At 56.8% G+C, this 24,504-nt stretch overlaps 1 protein-coding gene across 4 annotated transcripts in view; it reads right to left on the bottom strand.

The window, feature by feature from the left end:
- C15H10orf90 (chromosome 15 C10orf90 homolog) overlaps positions 1-24,504 on the bottom strand; it is a 231,072-nt gene that overhangs the window by 195,072 nt on the left and 11,496 nt on the right. For all 4 annotated transcript variants that reach the window (XM_017350773.3, XM_017350774.3, XM_051833506.2 and 1 more), the window contains exon 2: positions 15,431-15,503. In XM_017350773.3, coding sequence (XP_017206262.2) covers positions 15,431-15,503 — 73 coding nt within the window. The remainder of the gene's footprint in view (positions 1-15,430; positions 15,504-24,504) is intronic.

The raw sequence follows: 24,504 nt of genomic DNA, 5'->3' as shown, positions 1-24,504 counted from the left end.
CCTCCTCTGCCTGTGGCGTGTGCTGGCCTCCTGCATGGCCCTCCTGTAAGAATCTGGGGTCTTAAACAGCCTCCTTGTGACGCCGCCAATGCACGAATTAAGATTCCAAACACAAGCCAGTGTTCCCTGGGACCGGGCGGCAGGCGCAGCCTTCAGATGCGGCATTTGGGGCCGGCACTGCTCATGACTGATGAAGGCTGACTCCCGTGGCATTCATTTAGCGCCCTTGACCTCTCCCCGCGTTAATTGAGAAAGGTGAACACTCTTAGGATGACAGCTTCTGAAGTGCTAATTCCACCTTTTCGCCCAGACAACCAGCAGCCTGCGGACCATCTGATAGGAGGACACAGGCGGGCTCCCGCTGGCCGGCGACGCTCTCTCCCGAGCAGTATCTGACGGAAGCGTCGGCTGGAGACCCTCCCTCTGCACCCTCAGATGAGACCCCTGCCTCACGCACGGCTCACCTCGAGGATCAAGAAGCGCCCGTGCAGAGACAACAGCAGGTGTGAAGGGCAGGAGCCGGAGCTGGCAGATGCGGCCATCTGAAGAGAACCACGCCGTGTGCAAAGAGGGAGAATATACTCAAAGCAATCCGAAATCCCACACATTTCAATTTTTCCTTAAACGCCAAAAAAGTGGGTGTTCACGAGGGGTGAGAAGCCATTTGTAGAAAAAATGCGCCCCCGAGCGATGAGGTCAGGAGCACGTTGCATCCTGCAGGGACGCACCGTCCGTCCCCATCGGACACGCGCAGCTGTGCGCGGTGTCCAGGGAAGACGGAGCCTCCAGCCCCACAAAGCTCTGGACGGGGCTAGAGCCAGGCAGCCTGGGGTCTGACAAGTGTCGCCTGCAAGGCAGGGTGACGGGGGAGCAGGGGTCTCGAGGCCCCAAAGACGGTCTATGGCTTTCACAGCCTTGCCTCTGCCATCACCAACGTTTGCTTTCACTTGCAAATGTGCCCGAGTTTCATCCCGCATTAACTAAATGACACCATATGATTCATGTTTCTTCCCTCTTACAATACAGATAACACACATGGTGCCGGCCGGGGTATATGCTCTGCAGGAGGCACTGTGCCGGGAGGCCTCATTTAATCCTCTGAAGGCCCCGGGGATGCAGGGCCCACTGCTGTCCTGTTTCAATAACAACAACAAGAGAAACTCCCTCACCCCCTTGCACTCTGCTCCTCTGCCTTTGTGTAGAGGTCTTGGAGTAGCACCAGACGACCTGGCGTAGCCCAGCGCAGTCGCTCTGTGGATGAGCGGAGGGGGTGGGTGGCCAAGGAGGAGGGAGAAGTGGCTGCTTCAGCCGAGATGCCCAGGCAGGGCTCTGAGAAGGAGCAGAGAGACTGCGGGCTGGTCACTGTGGCAGCCAGGACTGGGCAAAAGAGCACAGAGCGGGGGTGGACACTCAATGGCAGAAGCACAGAATCTGGGCCCAAGTCCCTCTGCGGCACCCTGGGGACCACAGGGATCACCCCGCACTGGCTCGGGATCCGCGGCCACATAACCAGCCTGGCGACAACAGACTTGCAGGCGGGATCTCGTGTGGCAGCCCCAGGAGACTCAGGTCCGCCCCCAGTGCTGATCCACCCCCACACGTCAGGGAGGACACACCACCTGTCCCAACACCTGCTCCTCTACTTCCTGCCCAAAGACAGGCAGCAGCTGCTACACGGATGATTCGTGCTATTGCCCCGTCCCCTGTCCCCCACGTCCGCTCCTTGAGCCAAGCTCAGGGACTCTACTTCCGAGTACCCAGCTCTCCCTGGCCACCAGCCCAGCGGTCACCTTCTCTCCCCTGGACCACAGGCCTGGACTCCTGCCGCTGGATTCGCACCATCTGGTAAGCAGATGGCACAGAGACCGTGGGGCCCCCACCCCACGACACCCCTCGGGGCCTCCAGCAGCCTTGTCCTTGTCGTTCTGCGATGTTTCCTAAACCGTGTCGCTCACATTACGTGGCCGTCCCCGCTTGTCCACACGAGATCTGTTCCAAGACCCCAGGGTGTGCCGGGAACCGCCCCCGTCACCCCACCCTGCCTGTGCTATTTTTCCTCCTGTGTACAAAGGGGCTTCAGGTGTCCACGGAAATGCGTGTCACACAGAAACCATGCTGGGTCTCAGGAACGCTCGCGTCCCTTTCCTGCTCACGGAAGTTCACTCGCTTAGCCCGTGATGGCAGTCCAGTCCTGTCCGGCACGGAGAGAGGCGACCGGCAGGAAGGAGCCACACAACAGCAGCTAGAGCCACATTCTGCAGTGAAGGAGACCCCTCCCCAATATTGTAGGGGCCACCACTGTTGGCCACTGGGAACCACCAGCAGGGCGAGACCGGGGTGTGGGGCCGACTGTGTAGCTTCAAGGCCTGGCCACGTGCAGGCGGTTTCCCACCCCCCCACCCACACCCACCCACCCCCCCAGCACAGTGAGGCCTGTAACGCATCAAGCCCTCCCTCATGGTGGCTGGACCCCTCCCCTGCCCACCTCGCCCATCGCTCTCCTTCCCTTCCCCCGCCAGGTGTGAACAAGCCACCTGGGGGCCCTCTCCCTTCCTCAGGACCTTTGCACATCCTGCTTCTCTTCCTGAACCCCCCCGCCCCCACCCTGCCCCACTCCTGGATGGCAAAGCCTGTTCAAGTCTCTTCCTGAGCAGGCTCCCTGTGTCCCTGCTGTGCTAATACTGAACATTTGCCGTCCATCGATCTCTGCCTGTCCTGCACGGCTGGAATTGACCTCTTAGGAGAGCAGTTGCCCTTGATGCCACACTCGGCACTGCATACCCAGGGCCCAGCTCAGCTCCCGGTACAGAGCAGGTGCCCATTGCCACGGAAACCACCATTCTCACCCAGCCTCTACATCCCTGAGCTCGGGGCTCCCGCGACTCGAATGAGCAAAACGGAGGCTGGGAGCAGGTGGACCCGAGCAGCATGACGAGGTCAGCACAGTCACGGAAGGACCGCGCGAGCCCCCGCGAAGCGGCCACGTGAGACCAAGCAGAGTGCGCCGCTGCCCCGGAGCAGCCTTGAGGGTTAGGGACGGTCCCCTGAGCTTGGGGACACTGCGCTTCACTTCCTGTGGTGATGGGTCCCTGAACCCTGTTACTGTGGTTCGCACCCCGTCCACAGTCCACACCAGGTCCTCCGACAAACGGCACTTCTGGGTCTCCGTGAAGCAGGATCCGCTTTGGTGCTGGCTGCTCTCCCAGGTGCTGCCCCCTCTGGCCACTCACAGGACAAAGCCCTACCTGTCCAGAGCCTGTGCAGGCGCTCCCCTTCCCCACCCCTACCCTGCACCTGCTCAGAGACACACAGGACAGGAATCCTGGCAGGAAGGAGTGGCGGGGCAGAAAGGACACAGGACGTTCCGTGTGAGTCCCTGCACGTGACCCAGCCATGACTGTCTCAGGAGGGGCAGCACACAGGGCTGAAGGCCACCAGACTCCTGTTGGTCTCCAAAACTAAGCCAGGAATTAGGCCTGGTCCACCCTGTGGGGGGGGGGGGGCTACCACGGTGGCCCAGGACAGGGATGAAGCCAGCCACTACAGGGCTGCTTGTCAGCAGCTGGGGGTCAGGCGGCTTCGTGGAGAAGAGCAGCCCCTCCCGGGGGCCAGAGGGAGGAAGGTGTGTGAGCAGGTGGAGTCTGGGGACCAGGGTGACCCACAGCCCGAGAGCAGCCGGCCTCCTGGTGCAGCACAGCTGGAGGGAGCCAGCAGGTGTCCACCCGCTGTGTGCACCCCCTCCCCCCTCTCCCTCACCTTCCTCCCCTCCCCCCAGCCTCTGTGGGCCCTGAACTCCTGGCCCCGGCAGACATGTTACAGAACCGAGACACTAACATGTGAGCCCATGTTGGGCGGAGGTGTGAGGGTTGACCCGCGGCAGGGCTAAGGCAGACGTCAGTGCTTAGGTTGAGTGGCCAATCACCAGGGAAATGCCAATCAAACCAGGAGGAGACAGCACAGCGCACCTGTCAGGATGGCTCCCGTTAGCCAAACAGAGACGGGTGTTGGCCAAAGTCCGGTACCCACCGACAGGAGTGCAGGCTGGTGCAGCCGACATGGAAACCAATATGGAGGCTGCTCAAAAAATTAAAAATGAGCCGCCCTGTGATCCAGCAATCCCACTTCTGGGTTCCCGTGCAAACCAACCAAAATCAAAACGTCAACAGTGCTTCCTCACTCTCAGCCTCACGGAAGCACTCACTGTTCAACCTCCGTGTCCGCCAAGATAACGACAGCAGAGATTACACAGAGAGGAACGCGGTCATTCCCGGCAACGCCGAAGACAGGATGCTAAGCGAAATAAGCCAGACAAGGAAGGGAAACCCCGCACAATTCCACTTAGGCGAGGTTTCCCGAAGTGCCAGAATCATAGACTCCAGCACTCCGTCTGCTGGGTGCTGTGTTGTCGCTGTGTCTGCTGGGTGCTGTGTTGTCGCTGCGTCTGCTGGGTGCTGGGGTGTCACTGCATCTGCTGGGTGCTGGGGTGTCACTGCATCTGCTGGGTGCTGGGGTGTCACTGCGTCTGCTGGGTGCTGGGGTGTCACTGTGTTTGCTGGGCGCTGGGTTGTCGCTGTGTCTGCTGGGTGCTGGGGTGTCACTGTGTCTGCTGGGTGCTGGGGTGTCACTGTGTCTACTGGGTGCTGGGGTGTCACTGTGTCTGCTGGGCGCTGGGGTGTCACTGTGTCTGCTGGGTGCTGGGGTGTCGCTGCATCTGCTGGGTGCTGGGGTGTCACTGTGCCAGGCGCTAGGGTGTCACTGTGTCTGCTGGGTGCTGGGCTGTCACTGTGTCTGCCGGGTGCTGGGGTGTCACTGTGTCTGCTGGGTGCTGGGGTGTCACTGCGTCTGCTGGGTGCTGGGCTGTCACTGTGTTTACTGGGTGCTGGGGTGTCCCTGTGTCTGCCGGGTGCTGGGGTGTCACTGCATCTACTGGGTGCTGGGGTGTCACTGTGTTTACTGGGTGCTGGGGTGTCGCTGCATCTACTGGGTGCTGGGTTGTCGCTGTGTCTACTGGGCGCTGGGCTGTCACTGCGTCAGCTGGGTGCTGGGGTGTCACTGTGTCTGCTGGGTGCTGGGGTGTCACTGTGTCTGCTGGGTGCTGGGCTGTCACTGCGTCAGCTGGGTGCTGGGGTGTCACTGTGTCTGCTGGGTGCTGGGGTGTCGCTGCATTTACTGGGTGCTGGGGTGTTGCTGTATCTGCTGGGTGCTGGGGTGTCACTGCATCTACTGGGTGCTAGGGTGTCACTGCATCTACTGGGTGCTGGGGTGTCACGGCTCAGCAGCTCGAGCGCCATTGCAAGCTCTAGCACCTTCTGTGCTCGTCTGACCTACAGGAAGCAGCAGTGTCCTGGGGGCGGGCCTTGTGGCGCAGCAGCCACGTGGCTGCCTGGGATGCTCCCATCCCTTGGGAGTGCTTGAGCAAATCCCGCCCCCGCTTCCCCTCCAGCTTCCTGCTGGGGCTCCAGCTGATGGCTCAAGTACTTGGGTCCTTGCTGCCCATGTGGGAGACTCGGATGGAGTTCCCAGTTCCTGGTTTGGAACAGCCCAGCCCAGGACTGGCTGTTGTGGACACTTGGGGAGTGAACCAGCAGGTAGAATCTCTCGCTCGCTCGCTCTCTTTCTCCCCTTGCCGTTCTGCCTTCCAAATACATGAATAAACAAATCTTTAAAAAAAAAAAAAAAACCCACATTGTATTTTATACTTTCAAAAACGCTTAATAATTTCATGAGTGTTTCAGCAGAATAATAAAGATTAGGATTAGGGTTTCATATCTATTACAGCTATATCCATCTCAGAACAACAATGTGAGGTGGGTATTGTCACGTCCACTTTACAGATTGTGAAACTGAGTCTCAAAGGTCACTGGGGACAGTGGAAGAGCTGGGTTTTCCAGACCTCCTGTTCTCACCGCACAGCACCGATTCCCAGCTAATCTCCTGGGGAGGGACGTTATCTGTGGACACGGAATTCCTTCCACGGTCAGAGCACTCGCCACATTCCCAGACGCCATCCCAGCGTGGCTCTCGTGGCAGGGGGCATCCCGGAGCCGCAGAATCGCCTGTTCTCCAAGCTGTCCAGGAACAGGGCCCGGCCAGCGCCCCGGCTGCCTGTCTGGGTGTTTGATCACCCTCGCCATGCGTCCCCTAAGCCTCTAAAAGAGAACAAATCAAACCTAAGCTCACAGGAGGCATGAGAGAGCCGCATTCGGAGCTGAGTAGGTAGCTGGACCCCTGCCAGCGTCCGTATGAAGGATCCAAAAGGAACTATAAGCCCGGGGTTATTAAAATAAAGCTGTTTAATGCCGGGAAAGGAAGGAAACGTTAAAAGCGCAGTGGGCTTCATCCCATCTCCCGTGAAAACCCAGAGCGCGTCTCCCTTCTTCTCTGCCCGGGGGGTCAGGGGCAGCAGCCTGCTCCGGGGGTGGGGGGGGCCGGGCAATCACCCTCACGCTGCCATGAAACAGAGAAGCCTGGATGGGAACTGCGCACAGATGGACAAGGAAGCCGGGCTGCCCACAGTGACAACGCGTCCAGTCCGCGGGCCTCCAGGGTAACCCCGTGGACTCCCCCCACTCAGGGAAGAGGTCATCAATTTCCCTTCAAATGCCCTCTTGCCAGTCTTGGGAACTGCGGTTTTCCAATCAGTCTGGAGACACCGGCCCCTCCTCCCCGTTCAGAGCACCAGGCGCCCAGTGCTCCCCGCCCCGCCCCCTGCAGCCCCAACTCCTCACTTTCATCCCTTTTATGAACTGGCTTCCCACAAGGTTCGGCTTTAAGACAGACTTCCAGTGATAAAGGACAGGAAGTGCTAGAGGGGAAACTCGGCTGTCTGTGATCTGTGCGTACCCCAGCCTGTGACGACAGAGACTTGACACAGCAGCTGCCCCCGGCACGGAGATCACACACCGGTGATGTTGTCAGGCACCTGCCAGAGGGGAGAAGGTTCTGGAAGATTTCACAAGCGCGGGCTTCTTTGTGTGCGCCAGGTAGCAAAGAACAGGCACCTTTGAACAGGAAGCCAGACCCTACTGTCACCTGCTCAGAACCAGAACGCAGGTTGCCTGGGGACATCGCGGCATCCCTTGGAACCTAGAAAGGGGTCCCTGCCCCCATCTGCATCTGACAATTCCGACCTCGCGTGCTTGACAGGAGCTCTAAGCCGCGCCCGCGCTTCCCTGCCCGCTGCACTTCAGCACCGGCCGCGGCGGCCATTGGAGGGTGAACCAACGGCAAAGGAAGACCTTTCTCTCTGTCTCTCTCACTGTCCACTCTGCCTGTCAAAAAAAAAAAAAAAAAAAAAAAAAAAACAAAAAACTTTCCGGGCAGGTGTTGGTGGCTCAGCAGGTTAAGGCGCCAGCATCCCACATCAGAGCAGTGGCTCAGTCCTGCCTGCTCTGCCTCCGATCCCGAGCCCCATGATGCTCCTGGGAAAGCAGAGGATGGCCCACTGCTTGGGCCTCAGCCACCCACACGGGAGACCTGGATGGAGTTGCTGGCTCCTGGTTTCAACCTGACCCAGACCTGGCTGCTGCAGCCAACTGGGGAGTGAACCAGCAGATAGAAAAATCAATCAATCAATTAATCAATCTCTGTCGCTCCCTTTCTGTTACTCTTTTCAAATAAATAATCTTAAAAGCAACCCTTTCTGGAGCTGGCACTGTGGTTAGCACAGAAAGCCACCACCTGCAAGGCTGGCATCTCTTCTGGGCACCGGTTTACATCCGGTTTCTCTCCTGGTCCAGCTCCTGGCTAATGTGCCTGGGAGAGCAGCAGAAGATGGCCTAATGCTTTGGCCCTGCCACCCACATGGGAGACCCAGATGAAGCGCCAGTCTTTGGCCTGGCCCAGCACTGGCCATTGAGGCCATCTAGCGAGTGAATAAGAGGAAGGGAGCTCTCTCTTCTGTCTTTCCCTGTATCTCCATAACTCTGCCTTTCAAAATACATACATCTTAAAAAAAACCTTTCCTGAGAGTGCCAGCTAGACAAAAGCAAGGAAAGAATTCCTCTTGAGCCCATAACCAGCGCAGTCTCTCCATGCCTCATGGACAACATTTCACCCAAGCCAGCAGCCTCTGCCCAGCAGGGACGGACAGAGAGTGGGAGAGCCCCTCCCTTTCAGGGCCTGTCCCTCGTGACACAGGACCCTCGGGGGGAGTGTGACTTCCAGGTCGTCACTGCGAAGCTTTCTCTGGCGGAGCTCTCGATACACAGGCCACAATTAATAAGGAATAGAAAGGAAAAGACGTCTTTATCGAAAGCCTTGAGCCCACCATCTGTAACATCCAAGCCCTGCTCGGGGACATGTGATGTCCTTGCACGTGTCCCGCAGAGGTCGGGGCCCTCAGCTAAAGGTCAGACCACCAGGACAAGAGACACTGGTGGAGTGGGAGGCCAGGAGCGGGGTGGATGGCGCCAGAGCCGTGGAGGAACAGAGGGCAGAGGAGGAACGCACGGGGTCAGTGTGGCGACTGCAATCCTCCATGTCAGCCACGGCGATATAACTACCTGCCGGTGCCATGGCCCTCCAGACCACGGGGCTGCTCTGGCTCCTGCCTCCAGCCAGCGGGCTCATTCCCCAGTGGCTGCTGCCGGAGCTCCCAGCCTGGGCACTGGGGCTGAAGCAAACCGGGCAGCACCCTGCTCTTGCAGAGCGGAGAATCTTGATGGCAGGTGTGTGTGTGTGTGTGTGGCGGGGGGTAGCCTTCCAACAGTAACCCACATGAAGTCCCGACTGTACCCAGGGAAGCAGAAGAGGAAGGCAGACTCTGGTTGGTCTTGGCATCGTGATGGCACCCTGAGGACACGTGGGTGTGGAGGCAGAGGTTGGGTCCCAGTAACTGAGGGAACAGGTGGCACTGACCAAGTGCAGGGCTCTGCCGTGTGTGCCAGGACCAGGTGGGCTGGAGCTGGGCAGGAGGGGAGCAGGCGGAGCACAGGGCTCAGGGCCTCCAGTGTGAATTGTCTTCATTCCAAGAGCAAGTGGGAGGCACAGGTGGGCTTTAAACAGAGGGCAGTGTGGCCGGAGCAATGGGCAGGGGTGAGAAGGGGGACGGCAGAGCAGAATCGCGGCAGGCGTCCAGGCCAACGTGGTGGCAAGGGTGGAGAGAAGAAGGCGGACCGCAGGGGTGAGCAGGAGGCAATGGGGCATCACAGCTGTGCCCTGCCAGAGCTCTAGGGCAGGAAGCCTTCCCTCACCAGCAGGGAAAGAGGGGGAGGCCATTCAGACAGCCCCTTAGGGAAGAGCGTTTCACCGAGAAACTCTTGGAGGCCGGAGATCATCCGTTGCACACACACATACTCTGCCTTTAGGGTTGGTTTTTTTTTTTTTTTTTTTTTTTGACAGATAAAGTTAGACAGTGAGAGAGAGAAAGGTCTTCCTTCCGTTGGTTCACCCCCCCAGATGGCCGCTACAGCCGGAGCTATGCCAATCCGAAGCCAGGAGCCAGGTGCTTCTTCCTGGTCTCCCAAGCAGGTGCAGGCACCCAAGCACTTGGGCCATCCTCCACTGCCTTCCTGGGCCACAGCAGAGAGCTGGACTGGAAGAGGAGCAACCGGGACTAGAACCCGGTGCCCATATGGGATGCCAGTGCTGCAGGTGGAGGATTAAGCAAGTCAGCCATGGCATCGGCCCCTCTGCCTTTAGTTTTCAAAAACGCAGCAAAGAGCCTGCCTGGTGGTTCTATAGAGAAGCCCATGGTGACACCCATGGGTGCTGGTGCTGCAGGTCTGGGTGGGACCCGGGGACCCGTCTCCCCTTCAGCATCTGTGGCTGCACCTCTCTTGTTGGGAGATCCCATTAAAGCCAAGCCTTGTCGTTTTTCCGTGATTTCAGTAAAACCTTGTCTCTGCTGGGCGGCCGAGGGGTTGCTGCTCAGCCATCAGAGGGTAGGCGTCTTGGTGGTGCTTCCCCAAGGGCTGCTCCTGTCCCGCACAGACACATGACTGGTGTCTGACCCTCGGACGGGATCTCTTCCTCCAGGCCAGGACCTTGGCGCCGTGGCGGGAAATGGATTCGAATCCAGGTAGGGTTCCTTGCCATCCTTGTAGGAAGGAGACGCCCGCCTCCCATCCACACTGCGCCTGATTTCCCCAACCCCAGCAAGGTCCCGTTGCCCACTCTCTCAGCACACAGGAGGTGGGACTGAACCCCCCCACCCTCGAGAGGAAGCAGTAAAATCCCAGTGGACGCATCTCTGCCAAGCCACACAGACTGGAAACCCACACCTGAGCACCCTGCTCCCACCTTGCTTGGCCAATTATTTTATATATTCCATTATGTACCCACTGATGGGCAAAGACGGAGCTGGGGCAGACAGACGGGGCAGGGGAGGAGTGTTCTTGCTGGCAGCACTGCTGACAAGGCCACTGTGGCCAGGGCAAGGCCCTCATGGTCAGGAAGCAGGACCCAGGAGGGGATGTGAGCCTAAAGGTTGGCCATGAGAGAGCAAGCAGTACGGTCACGTCTGGCACGTCTAGGGCAGCTCGGTCCATCTGCTTTAATCGTGTCCTGTCCAAGTGGGCACAGTGGCCCACATGTGTCTCTAAGTCTTCCGCAGAAAGCAGGGAAAAAATATTGTCTGCTCTCCCATGGTCAGAAAAGTGATGTGGCCTCCCCCCCCACCCCCCTCCGCTTTGCAGAGTGGATGCTGGACCAAGAAGAACGACCCCAGGAGACCCAGCGTGAGTCCTTGAGGGCTCCGGACTAAGGAAGCAGAGTCGCAAGTCAGGGACCTGCTACGCAGCACTGGGCAGAATCCTGGAGAACCCCAAGGGAGACGTTGTCCCCGTCAGGCTCCTGTCCAGGGGGCCCCTTCCCGCCCCACACACTGACCTGGGAGGGTCAAGTGAGATCCCCGACACGGAAATGGCTCCGAGCGTCTGCCACACACGTTACGCCACTCAATCTACTGAACGACTTCTGCATGCCAGGCCCCGTGCTTGGGACCAGAGTGGAGGGAAACACGGCTCCTGCCCTGGAGAAGGCAACGAGGCAGGCCGGCAAGCACAGGGAGCCAGCCGCAGCGGCAGCAAGCCGGACCGTCCTGGGGCAGCCGGGCTGCGGTGGCCGGGTGGTTTTTGTTTTTTTTTTAAGGATTTGTTTTATGTATTTGAAAATGAGAGAGAGAAGAAGATACAGAAAGAAATCTTGCATCTACTGGTTTGCTTCCCAGATGGCCACGACGGCTGGGGCTGGGCCAGGCTGAAGCCAGGAGCCTGCAGTTCCCTCAAGGTTTCCCATAAACGGATTCTCCCCGTGAGTAGGCAGGAATCTATGAAAACGAGGCAGTTGGAGCACAGAGCAATTAAAACAGCTTCGATATAAAAAAATAACCTGCAGATTTCAGCTCCACCAACCGTAGTCTTCACCAAAACCAGGATTTTTAGGGAACTCTGCTGTTCCTTCAATGTCATGTTCCAAGAGACGCTGCATTTACAAACGACTTCGTCCAGGAGAGAAGGGACGGGCTGCTCACCTGGCTCAGGTGGCTTTCTGGAGAGACAGACCCGAGTTTCCTCAAAACTTAGCCAAGGGCGCATGCTCTGTGGTCCAAGTCCCCTCTCGGCTCAACACCAGTGACAGTGAAACTGCCAGTATGGAGTTCGCTGTCCTTGTCAAAGCCAGGAGATAGGAACAATTCTGCTCAAGTTTTAAGTGAAATGTAATGGCTTTATCCCACTCATCAATCAACGGCCCACCCTTTAAAAACTGCCAGCTCTAAAGGTCAGGCTTAATTGATCAGGAGAGAACATTTCATGCAATCCCACCTTCCTTCCCAAGCCAAGTGAATCAGTAATTAAAAATTGCCGGTGACCCTCATCCATTCCCGTTACTCCTGCTTCCCGCAGACGGATGTTCCCAGAAAAGGCACCTGTGTCCCTGCCACCCCCAGCCCTTGGCACCGCGCACAGGCAGCACCGTGCAGGGGGACGGGAAACGGAATCTTTTTATAACACACAGAATGGAAATTTGAAAGAGCTCCTCTCCCGACCTCTAATTTTCAAAACAGATGTGAGTTTGGGCAGAAATAGTCATCTTTCCTACTTCTTTTTTTCTCCCTTCGGATTCAGATCCTATTAATCATAGTAAAGTGAAACCTCACACACGCCAGCGCACTTGAGAGATCTAGCCAAGAAAACAATTTGGCGAGAGGCGATCAGCTCCCTACCTCCCCGCGCCTGGAATTTCCCATGACTAAGTGGGGGGACGGCTGCATCATACAACGAAGGAGGCACAAGTGAAAGTCCGGAGACAACACCGGCTTCAGATGACACTGGGATGGGATGTCTGAAACCCAGGCGGCCACCCACGTCACCATCAGTCACCGTCACCGAGCTCCAGGCAGCCACACAGAGATAGGACAAGGCCCCTCCAGCACCGATGTCTAACAGCAAACTGAGAAATGAGGAAGTGGGAGGAACGTTCCAGAGAGGAAAGGCGCACTGATGGCTAAGTAGATACTGGAGGAGATACCTGAATCCGAAAATAAATCCCTGCCCCACCCCATGCTCGCCGCTCCCTCAGGCTCTGCAGCCCCAGCCTCTCCCCACGACACACTCTCTCCTGCAGCCACCTCCACCATCCACCTCCACACCATGTCGTATGGGACCTGTAACTGCAACCAGCCTCGTGGTCTCTGCACCAAGCAGCCAACCACTTCCTGGGCATCTGGGGTGGATGTCCAGAACTCACAGGCTCAAGACAAGGCACCCGTTGATCCCCACGGCCACCTGGGTCCTGGGTTCTCTATCCCGTTCACAGGTGGCACTGTGTGTCCGGGGCACCTTCAGCTTTCCCATCATCCCAACAGGGGTCGCTTCCTAACCCCCAGTAGGTCCAGCGACCACAGCCGCCACCCTGGGGGCTTCAGCTCCTGCCTGGAACGTCGCCCAGAGCTGACTTCCTTGAACTTAGATCTGATCGTATCTTCCAGTAACTTACAAAATATTCAAGAGTTGCTTTTGCTTGCTCCATGAGTGCAGATCGAAAATTAAATAAGGAGGCGGATTTATTTTGGCTCACTGCCATCTAAAAGCCTTCGAATGACTGCTGCTGTGGGAGACTCTGTCATGAGCTACCTGGGGGTTTCCTAGGGGGGGCAGGCGACCCTGCCAAGCCACCCCACCTCCTGCAGGGGAATGGAGAGGTGGGGTTCAACATCAGATCTCCCAGAGAACTGCCTGACGTATTCTCTGGTCCTTCCCCAACATGAGATCCTGCAGGCGGACGTCTGCAGGGCCCGTGGATTCCTTCTGGGAGAACTGCCCTGCCAGCCAGCCAGACAGGCCCGGGCCCTCAAAAGCCGAGTGCTTAACGCTTGAAGACGAGGGCAGCAGCTGGGGCCGGGCCCGTGTGCTCCAGGAGAAAGCACTCGCGCCCAGGCTGCCAGGCTCCTGGAGCCCTGGCAGTTTCCAAACTCTCTGTAGCCCAGGGGCTCTTTTATCCGTGAAGTTCCCTGGTTTCCATTCTTTTAGACCTTGCAGCCCTGAGTTTAATCTAAAACTCGGTCCCCTGGGTCCCAGCCAGGCTGGGGAAACTCCTGCATCCCGTGACAACTCATCAAGCTCCTGTCTCCCTCCCTGGGAGCCACAGCTTCCTCCTGGTCCTTCTCCATCCACCCAGCCCCCGCCCCCACCTCTTGGCTGAAGCCCCAGCTGCCCCCCTGAATGCAGTGCGGAGCTCAGCTCTCTCTGAAAGTCTCTCTCCCGCTGCAGGAGCTCAGACAAAATCTGTCTTTCCACTGGCAACAAATGCCCAGAGGGACCCTGGGAGCGTGAGCGCAGGAAGCATGGTGCCCACCAAGGTGAACCCTTGGTTCCACCAGAATTCCCAGGCCATGAGGCTGCCTTGAACATGCTCCTCCATACTCAGTGCCTGGACGTGGTCGACAGATTTATAACAAGAGAGAAAGCCCGGAGTTATGTCTCCTTCCCCACCCAGAGATGCGTGGGCACATTTCCTGCAGTGTGGCCAGGACCACCAACCACTTGGTTCCTAAGTCAAGCGACAGCAGAGCACCCTTCCCCGTGGAAGTGCTTAACGGGGCCCGCTTTGTGCTGCCCCAGTCCTGAGAAAGCCCACCCATGTGCAATGGAGCCACCAGTTCTGACTACGCATGACCGCAGTCACTGAGTGTTCCGGGAAGAGGTGGCAGTCTTGTCAATGTTCCCAAACTCCCTGCGGAGCTCAGGGGGCCACCTGTGTCTCCCAGGCCTGCTTTGCTGTGCAGGCCGCAGAAGCATCTGTCACTGGATTCACATGCTTACACAGGGACTTTCCGGGCTGGGTTTTCAAAGGGTCCCCACTGCCAAAGCATCAGCCGCAAGCCAGGCTCTGGGGGCTTCCGGAGAGGATGGACTGAGCTGCTTCTCAGTGACGCTTCTGCCTTGGGTTGTCCGTGCTTGGCACAGACCAGTGGTGGGGGAACAGAAAGGGAAGCCACAGTTCTGAGTGTGCATCCCCATTCCAGCAGACTTCCAAAAGCCAGGGCAGAGATGGGATTCAATGGAATTCGATAAGTTTATTTGGGTCCAAGATATTTTTGGAGCCCATGCATGCTTTTTTCATAATACATTTTTTCCATGCCTTTTTTGAGGACCTCTGGTATGCCTGAATTTTGAAGTTCTTGGCACCAAAATAAACTTACCTTTGAATCCCATTTTCCATAAACTTTCTGAAGTTCCCTTGTACATACACTACACACACACACACACACACACACACAGGCAAGCCTGCACATACGTATTTTTATTCTATGGCAGCACATCTACCACATTTATGAATTAGAGTTCAAATGAAGATTAGAAACAGACACGTGCTATGTTAGAACATGGTTCTAGAATGTTCGTGTGCCGCAGCCTCTGCGTGGACGTAATCTGTTAGCCCTGGAGTCTTATTACAATGTCATCAGACGTCTGACCTGAACCTCGATGACTTCTTCTACAGGTGGGGGAAGTTTGTGGTCACACCGCTGATGTTACCATACTTAGCAAGCGCTATGAATTGTAACCACCTTACCTAGTGTTTTGACAACCTGGTGGCTATGAATTGAAACTTCATAAAAAATGCTTTAGGAACACACAGATACCACTACGAGGCACTCACCCTGTTCTAGATTATTCCCTGTCTGTCCATTACTCAGGCCTGGGGGAGCCCTGCCCCGAGCAGCTGCACACTCAGCCATGTGCAGCCACCTACGATCCACAGGTACCACCAGGGGCCACCAATGTTTCTTTAGCAACATTTGCTTTTCCAGCAACTGCTAGGAAACTAAATGCCTGGAGCCTAGACATTCAATCAGCTTCAGATCCTGAAAGACCAGGGAGCTGTCATCTCCCTGGTTCCAAAGTGCATTTCATTGTTAGAAGGAGCACACAGGAGAGAGAGGCCAAGGCTGGACAGCGGAGCCGTGCAACGGAGCCCACCTGGTTACCTGCGTTTGAAAGGATCTCATTTCTTCCTCGGGAAGGGAGAGCTGTGCCAGGCGCGAGGAGTCCACTCTGGATCTAGAAAAGAAACAGGAAACTTTCCCAGTTCTGCATTTTTATGTGCAGGTATAACGTCTTCAATAATGCACGCTGTTTCTCAAAATCAGGAACATCCATCCCTGGACTCTCCATTTCCCCAGCAAAGGGCTCCAGATGGCATGAGTGTTTAACTCCATGCCCTCCCCCCCCCCCCCCCGGCGCGTTAACTCTGCTGGTGAACGAGGGAGGGGAGGGAGGGAAACACATCAGCCAGCCTGGATTTCGTTAGCAAAGAATAAGTCTTCCCTGGCCCATCACGGCACTGGACGGGCCCGGAGCTGAAATTGGACGTTCAATAAATATTGACAAATTGATTAGCTGTGAGCAATCAAATCCAGGAATTAACCTGTAAGGCCAGATGAAAATGAGACAAATACACATGAAAGTATTCAGCTGCGTGCAAGGACGGTCATTATGCCAGCTCTCCGTGCCAAGGGTTCCTCTGTGAGTGGACGCAGAGAGCCTGCAGGCTGACGTCAGCACATGGAGAGCCCAGCGCGTCTCACTGCATCCCAGGGCTGCTCCTTCCGTACTGTCCCCGGGCAGATCCGCTGCCTGGCTTCCCCCACACTCAGGCTGCGTTCATGGAGCTGCCATCCTGGACCCTGGGGGAGGCCCTGGCTCAAGGAGAAGCCAAGCTTCGTGGGGCCCAGGGAACTCTCGGTGCCTCTTGGTGCTTTTGTGCACCCAGTTCCAGGGAAGCTGCACCAACACCCTTTGTCCCGAGGAGGAGCCTGACCGCCCTCTCCCCTGGGGAGAGGCAGGAGGGGTGAGATGCAGGCTGGGGTGGACTGCGAGCCGGGAGCTGACAGCCACTCTCTGGCCCTGCCCTGCCCTGTCCATGACCCACAGTGTCATCAACTGCAGATACTGCTGCTGTGGCCATTACTGCTAAGTCTCAGGGGGCTGGCGTTGTGGCCCAGCGGATTAAGCTGCAGCTCCAGACACCGGCATCTGGTACCAGCACCGGTTCAAGACCTGGCTGCTCCGCTTTGGATCCAGCTCCCTGCTAATACCCCCGGGAATGCTACAGAAGATGGCCCAAGTACTTGTGCCCCTGCCACCCACATGGGAGACCCAGACGCAGTTCCTGGCTCCTGGCTTTGGCCTGGCCCAGCCCTGACCCTTGTAGTCATTTGGGGAGTGAACCAGGGGATGGAAGAATCTGTCTCTCTGCGACTGTGCCTTTTGAAGAAATCTCTAAATAAAGCCTTGTTATTTGGCTATTTGACTGTAACTAACAATCCTTACACAGCCATGGAACTGCTAAATGTCCTTTGTCAGACTTAGCACGGACACATCCCAGGGAATACCGGAGAGTACGTGGAAAGTTTTCAAGGAGAAAATAAAAGTGCCACGACCTTGGGCCTGGGCTGGAAAATTGCTTCCATCCCCAATGCAGCAGACAGAACCCCTGAGGAGCAGGCCAGCCTTGAAGCCCTCTCGGAGGGGGAGGGGGAGGGGGCGGGGAAACTCCGGCCCAGGGAACTCCCAAGCTGCTTCCTCCTGGGTTCTCCTCCTTCCTCTCCCCCTCCCTCCCCCACTCTCCCCTCCCTCCTCCCCCACCCCTCTCCCTCTCTCTCAGTGGATTGCAAGCAGGTAGTGGCCCCAGCCCTCTGCAGATGCTTGGCTTCCCCAAAGCCTGGAGCCACCCTCTCTGCAGGCGCTAGGCACTGCTGCTCCAAGGTTTCCCAAGAACAAGGTGCATCAGGGACCTCTTTCAAATCAACCGACTCCAGGTCTCCGTACAACGACGACGTCCTGGGAAGACTTGGGTCACTCACGTGCTCCCTCCATGCAAAAGAGCAACGCTTCCGTTGTCCTCGGGCCAAGTGTCAGGGGCTCTGGCTCTGCCCCTGCCTCCCAAGAGTGGAGCCCCCCACCGCTCTGCACACACTCTGACATGCCACAGGGCCTTTGCACATGGTGCCACAACTGCATGACATGCTTCCCTGGGCTTCCTCTGGGTCTCAGCTCCTGTGACCAACACCACCTTCAAAACCAGGCCAGCTTTCAGATTCACGAGAAGCAGTTTGTTCCCTTCAGAGCACGCGCCTCGGCTTGCAAACACACACGAACCCCTGTGAGCCCATGAGGGAGGACTGCTTCTCCCCGAGACGACAACCCCTATGCAAATCTAATCACACTTGCTGCGCTTGTCAATGGGTTCCTCGCTCTTAGGAGAGGGTCAACAGCTGGACTTCTGACCCAGCTCTGCTAATGCACCTTGGAAAGCAGGGGGAAGGGGGGAGGGGAAGGGAAGAGGAAGAGGAGGGGAAGGGAGGGGTTGGAGGGGAGGGGAGGGGAGGGCAGGGGAGGGCAGTAGGGGTCTGTGCAGGCCTGGAACCTTGCCTCTAACCAGGCAAGGTTAGAGGAGGCGTGGCCTGCAGTGCTCAGATCCCCCCTGCCCTGCCCTACAGGCAGATGCAGGTCTCCTGGGAGTGGCAGGAGCTGACCCGGCCCCAACTCCTTCCCCTCAGCAGGAGGCCGGGCAGCTGTGAGCACATCAGGAATGGCCAGCACTGGTGACTCCTAACTCAGTCCTTCCCAGATCCTATCTCGAGGCCTTGAAGTCTCCAGGCTGCAGTCAGCAGAGGGAAACTGGCTGACCAAAACCACGCGACGGGGGCGGGGAACGGGGCCTTTCCCCACCATCGCTTCCTGACGGCCTCCAAGACACGTGAGCACCCTCACGGATCCACCGTCCCCTATCTGCCGTCCCTCACGGATCCACCGTCCCCTATCTGCCGTCCCTCACGGATCCACCGTCCCCTATCTGCCGTCCCTCACGGATCCACCGTCCCCTATCTGCCGTCCCTCACGGATCCACCGTCCCCTATCTGCCGTCCCTCACGGATCCACCGTCCCCTATCTGCCGTCCCTCACGGATCCACCGTCCCCTATCTGCCGTCCCTCACGGATCCACCGTCCCCTATCTGCCGTCCCTCGCGGATCCACCGTCCCCTATCTGCCGTCCCTCGCGGATCCACCGTCCCCTATCTGCCGTCCCTCACGGATCCACCGTCCCCTATCTGCCGTCCCTCACGGATCCACCGTCCCCTATCTGCCGTCCCTCGCGGATCCACCGTCCCCTATCTGCCGTCCCTCACGGATCCACCGTCCCCTATCTGCCGTCCCTCACGGATCCACCGTCCCCTATCTGCCGTCCCTCACGGATCCACCGTCCTCTATCTGCCGTCTGCAGTGCGGGGAGCTCTAGCACCTGAGCGCTTCCCCTCGGGTTTGTAGCAAACGAATCTGACAGCAAAACGTCACCCGAGCTAACCCAGGGCTACTTATAATAATACCGTGTCCCAGGTATTCTGGAGTCGCACACATCAGGGAGCTTAATGACAGCGGCCACCTTGCGTCCTGCTGGGGATGCTGTAGCAGTGGCTTCTTGAATCTAAGGACCCTGTCGTGCAATCATACTGGTCCCAGAATGTGGGATGGAGGGCACAGGTCAGAACCACGGACACTGAAGGCAGACTCCACACCAGGCCGCGGGCCAGGGTCCCGTGTGCCCCACAGGAAGCCCCCTGCACTGTACAGTTAGGGGCGCTGGGGTGGGGAGGTGGGGTGCTCTCTCCGGGCATCAGAGCCAGCAGCATTCAAACACTTCTGCTCTTGAGCTCTGCACCCAAGTGCCTGGATAGCCCTTCTCCCATCAGAATGCAGCGTGCGTGTGCGCATGTGTGTGTGCGTGTGCGCATGTGTATGTGCGTGTGTGTGCATGTGTGCGCATGTGTATGTGCGTGTGTGCATGTGTGTGTGTGTGTAGAGGTGTTGGGTGGTTACAGATGGCTCCTGCGCTCTGGGAAACACTGAGATGCCATAAAACACCAGAAAAACGAGAGAGGGAAAGATAGTGAACACTTCCAGGCCTCCACAGACCCCTACTGCCAGCCTCCCCCCTCCCCGCTCCACCCCAGCTCTGCCTCTGGACTCCCACGTGGCAGATCCCAGAGACCCGAAGCCCAAGGAGCCAAAGGCCAGAGGCGGGCTTGGGACCGGATCTCTTCTTCAGGATAAGGAGAGACCCTGTCAGAGTTCAGAGGAAAGAGGGCGCTCTCTCTTCAGCATCCGATGCCTCTCCTGGGGTGGGGGCAGGCATTCCTCTCGGCCAGGCGTGGGGAGCGCCCAGCCCGTGGGCCGTATCAGGCCTGTGAAATCATTTGGTCCAGCTTAGCCAAGGCCACTGCAGGCAGGACTCAAAACTCGATTAATCTGCAGCCGGCTCATGTTCAAGCTGATAACTTTGTACGGCCCACGGATGCTGCTATAAATATCCCAGTGGCCCTCGCAGCAAAAAAGCTCCCCCGCGGCTTCTCCCCCAGGCGGGCAGCACCCTGGCGCGGGGCTGCCGGCTGCCCGGTGAGCACAGCCTGCCTCGGAGCGCGCGACGCTTTCCACGGCTGATCTAGACGCGTGATTGAGCTGCGTGTTGGTATTCAACCTCTGAACTCTCTTCTGCAACAGTAATTAATGTCAGACAGTGTATTTTCTGGCGAATGCAACCCCGCACCTATAATCGCTCAGAACGGAGATTTACGACTCCGCCGTGACTCCGTCTCCATGCCTCATCTCCTCATGTTTACATCTGGCTTAACTTTCTCTAATCTAAAATAAATCAGCATGAAAAGCATTAGATTTTTCATTTAGATTCTCAATTGCCTTTTATTACCGAGATAATATCCCTTATCAGACGGCAAGCGGCGGGGACCGTTCCCTGGTCAGGAGTCGAATGCGCCCGCCGCAGTTCAGGCGTCCGTCTCTCCCGGCTCCCCCTCCGCTGGTGTTTTCAGGGTGGTGTCTGGTGGGCTCTGATGTGAAAATGCAACCGGGATGCAAAGAGAATGACGCATCCCCCCCGCCCCCTTTCCGTCACAGGACAGCCTGGCTGTCCCATTTGGGGGTGGTCCTTGGAGAGCCTGCCTTTGCCTTCCCGCCCTGGCGACTGCAGCCCCTGTATTTTGGGGCTGCAGGGACGAAGCACTTGGCCGCAGATGCCTGTGCCAGCGTGGGGCTGGGGGCGGGGAGAAGAACCGCGCGCAGAGGCCTGCCAGTTACCCAGCCACGCAGGCCAACCCCGCGGAACTACTGTGTCTGTCAAAGCAGATTTCCCTCGACTCATGAAATATTCCTTCCAGTACGTTCTATTATGTTTCTGATCATCTGCAGTATTTCCTCCTGACTTTAAAGCGCGAGCCGACATCCTAGAAACCGAATCCACTTCCAGGACCAGGTGGAAGCTTCATTCCCCATCACTTTCTCCTTTCCCTCAATCGGCCTCCTGGACAGTGTGAAACACCTCAAAATCGAACGCATCACCGCTCCCCTGACTTTGGAACATCCCGGGAAGTCCTGAGAACTCAACAACCCCGTCACCTGGAACTTGTAACCTGATGGCTGGTTTTCTTTTTTTCAAAGCAACAGAGAAAAACAACAAAATCCAAGTGGGAGGCAGCATTTCCCACGCGCTGACTCACCCCTTCCCCGGGGCTTCTGGGGAGGAAGCCTCTGTCCCGGACAGTTCACACCAATGGCTGCTTCTGGTCGTGTAGTCTTGCCACCCAGACTGACACAAAGCAATCTAAACAGAGCCCTTTTAATGGCTGACTTTCACCCTTCCTTGGAATTAGGAGAAGTGACGACGTCTCCTCCTTAAAGGCTAGCAAATATTTGGTCCTAGTAGCTTCATAACAGAGAATTTACAGCCATTACACCGTGGAGCACTCAACTCAACATTGCCAGGTGCATGCAAAATGCTTCACGATGCTGTGGCATCTCCATGGCAACGCCGGAAGACAGTACCACAGGAATCCCCGTCTAAAGCCAAGGAAGGAAGCACCACTTTTAATATTAACAAAAATAACAACATGACTGACAACCGAGTGCTCTTGCGCTCTCGCTGTGAGCCAAGGTCGGTCCCCACAGCAGCCCGAGAGGAAGGAACTATTATTAACTCCACTTTGCGAAGGCGTTGATGCCAGAGAAGCTAAGCGCCATGCAGAGTCAGATTAACACATGGTGGAGTCAGGCCCCAGCGCTCACGCCTCGGCTGCCCGAGGACGCCATCCATTCAACTGAGACGCTGAACGTCCTACCCCAAATCCCCCATGGTCACCACACACCACGTGCTGGCCTTCAGCTGCAGAACATTCCAGAAAGGCAATACCGTGGCTGCAGCAGGCACGCAGGGATGGGCTGGGGAGGGCTCTGAGTGCCCACGCACTAGGAAACTTAGTGGTGGGTATTTCCTAATCCAGAGTTTAGTACATTTATCCAACTGTCTGCATTCGCCAAAGCAAAGTGAACTGTGCATTGTGCAAATGAATCATGTATGTGAATTATATCTTAATAAGTCTGACTTTTATTATTTATTTAAAAGGCAACAAGAGAGACAAAAAGAGAGATCTTCATCCGTTGGTTCACTCCCCAAATGCCTGCATCAGCCAAGACTGGGCCAGACCAAAATCAGAAGCCTGGAACTCCCCCAAGTCTCCCACGTGGGTGGCAAGGACCCAGGCATCTGGGGCATCAGCTGTTCTCTCCAAGGGTGCACATGAGCAGGAAATGGGAGTTGAGAGCAGACAGCACAGCTGGGACTTGAACCAGGCGCTCTGACAGGGGATGCGGGCAACCCAAGCGATATCTAACTACTGCCCCAAATGCCTGCCCCAGTTTACTTTTTTAAAATGATATAATATCCTGTTTGACTTGGAGTTTCGGTTCCACAAATGCATAGCATGAAAAGACAGACCTCTGAACGCTGCCCTAGGATCTCAATGTCTTGTGGAAGAACCTCTGGCTCAGAACTGTCTGATGCACTCAGAGTGCACAGTCTACGAAGCGAACCAGGGCAGGCTGGCCGCAGGGGCAGGGCCTGTGTGTGTGCACGGACACCTGCCCTCAGAAGGGGCCACGCTGGCTTCACGTTGCTGTCTTCAGCAATTTATTATGATGTAATACACATAACAGAATTCACCCTTTCAACCTTACAGATGTTTAAAAATTTACTTGAAAGTTAGAGAGAGAAAGGGAGAGAGAGACAGACCAAATAGATCTTCCATTCACTGGTTCACTCCCCAAATGCCTACCACAGCCAGGGCTGGGCCAGGCCAAAGCCAAGAGCTGGGAACTCAGCCCCAGTCCCACATGGGCAACAGGGATCCAGGTACTTATGCCATCACTGACTGCCGCCCAGCAAGCCGGAAGTGGAAGTGGAGACAAATGCCGACGCAGGCACTGCAGTGTGGGTAATGGTTGTCCCGAGCAACATCTTTGCGGCTGTGTCAGACGTCGCCCTCGAACCCCTTTCGAGCATAGGACTGGGCACCCACCCTCTCAGTGCTGGGCAGCACCGCCGCTGTCCATCTCCAGGGCCTCCTCATCCCCACAGAGACCTCTGCTCCCGTTAAATGCTAGCCCTGCACCCCCTCCTCCCAGCCTCTGGTAACCAACATGCTATCTTCTGTCTCTGTGACTTCAGCAAACCCAGGGGCTTCAACTCGGTGCAGCCCAACAAGTTCTCCCCTTTGGTGTCTGGCTCCTCTCACTTAGCGTCCTGCCCTGAAGGTGACCCACGCCACGGCAGGCTTCCTTTTCACTGTGCCTAGTGTCCTTTGGCTGCACACAATTTTTAGCCTTGATGATGTCGTATCTGCTCAAGTTTCCATTTGTGAACCTGTGCTTTTGGTATGGCCGTCATGAAGCACTTCATATGTGCTAGCTCCGACCTTGGGTTTCTTAGGAGAAGTCCTGGGGCATGATGGGACATGTGTATGCAGAGGGAGCAGGTGCAAGGTGGGAGCTGCTGGTGTCAGATGTCGCCGGGTCCCAGAATTTGGGGGAATGCAATGTGTGGGACTTCAGCGAGAATCAAGATGAAGACAGATGAGCGCGTTACCCATGAGACAGAGGAGGCAGCCACGAGGCCCGCCCTAGGCCAGACGTGCTTCCTGTGCAGAGAGGGGCAGCGATGTCTGAGAAACAGGAGCGACCAAGCCCTGTCCTTTCCTACTGCTCTGTCCCACGCCAGCCACTTGGACTGCCACGATGGCAGAGGTGGGTGAGGAAGAGGAGGCCGCCTAGGCTTCCTTCCAGGGCTTCCTGACGGCCCAGCCCCCAAGGCAGACAGCGTGGCAAAGTGCGATTATATCAAGGAATGAAACAAACAGGTGAGTGCGAGTTTGTGGTGCCTCCCTGTTCTGGTGAGAGTGACAAACATGCATGGATAAGCTAAAAACACCAGCTGTGTCACTCAGGCGATTCCACGTGAGTCAAACGCTTTCCATTCATACTTGCGTTAAAGCTGGCATTGCACCACATACAGAAGAACAGTAAAATACAGGACCATAACAAAGTTTTTCTTTATTTGGACTGACATTGAATAGCACATTAAAAACACCATCAAAATCAAGAGACTATAGAAAAAATAAGTTATTATTTTTCTTTTTGTGATAATTTTCTTTGTTCTATGACAAGAGGACCTGCATTTTTGTTCTGCAACAGGCCCCACAAATCCCACCACCAAGCCTGAGCAAGTGCCCATTACTGTGGGGCTGTGTCCTGGAGAAGCTCCGTATTTCTGGCAGCCAGCACAGCGGCCTACAGGCATGAGGAACTAGTACCCCATCTTCCCTCCAATCAGGAGTGAGGATTTGAGCACGTGGCACCTCCCACTCACTCCCGGGCCCCTCCTGCACATCCATCAACCAAGACCCTGTCCCTGTGCCCACCTCACGTCGCCCATCACCACTTCCTGGGCCACCTCTGGGGAGCCCAGGGCAGCGCCAGGCAGGTACAGCCCAGCCAAGTGCTAAGGAGCTGCTGGTGTCCAGATCTCATCAGTGCGGAGCTGAGCACACTTGCAGCTCCAATAATGGGTTTTGTGAACTTTCTGCAGAGGCCTAGGCAGAGGCATCCGGGCCCCTGGCGTGCGGATGCACCTGCTCCTGGCTGGGACGTGGCTGCTCGC

The sequence above is a fragment of the Oryctolagus cuniculus genome, chromosome 15 (genome assembly GCF_964237555.1).
Source record: "Oryctolagus cuniculus chromosome 15, mOryCun1.1, whole genome shotgun sequence".
NCBI lineage: Eukaryota > Metazoa > Chordata > Mammalia > Lagomorpha > Leporidae > Oryctolagus > Oryctolagus cuniculus.
This window is presented reverse-complemented; position numbering and strand designations above follow the sequence as displayed.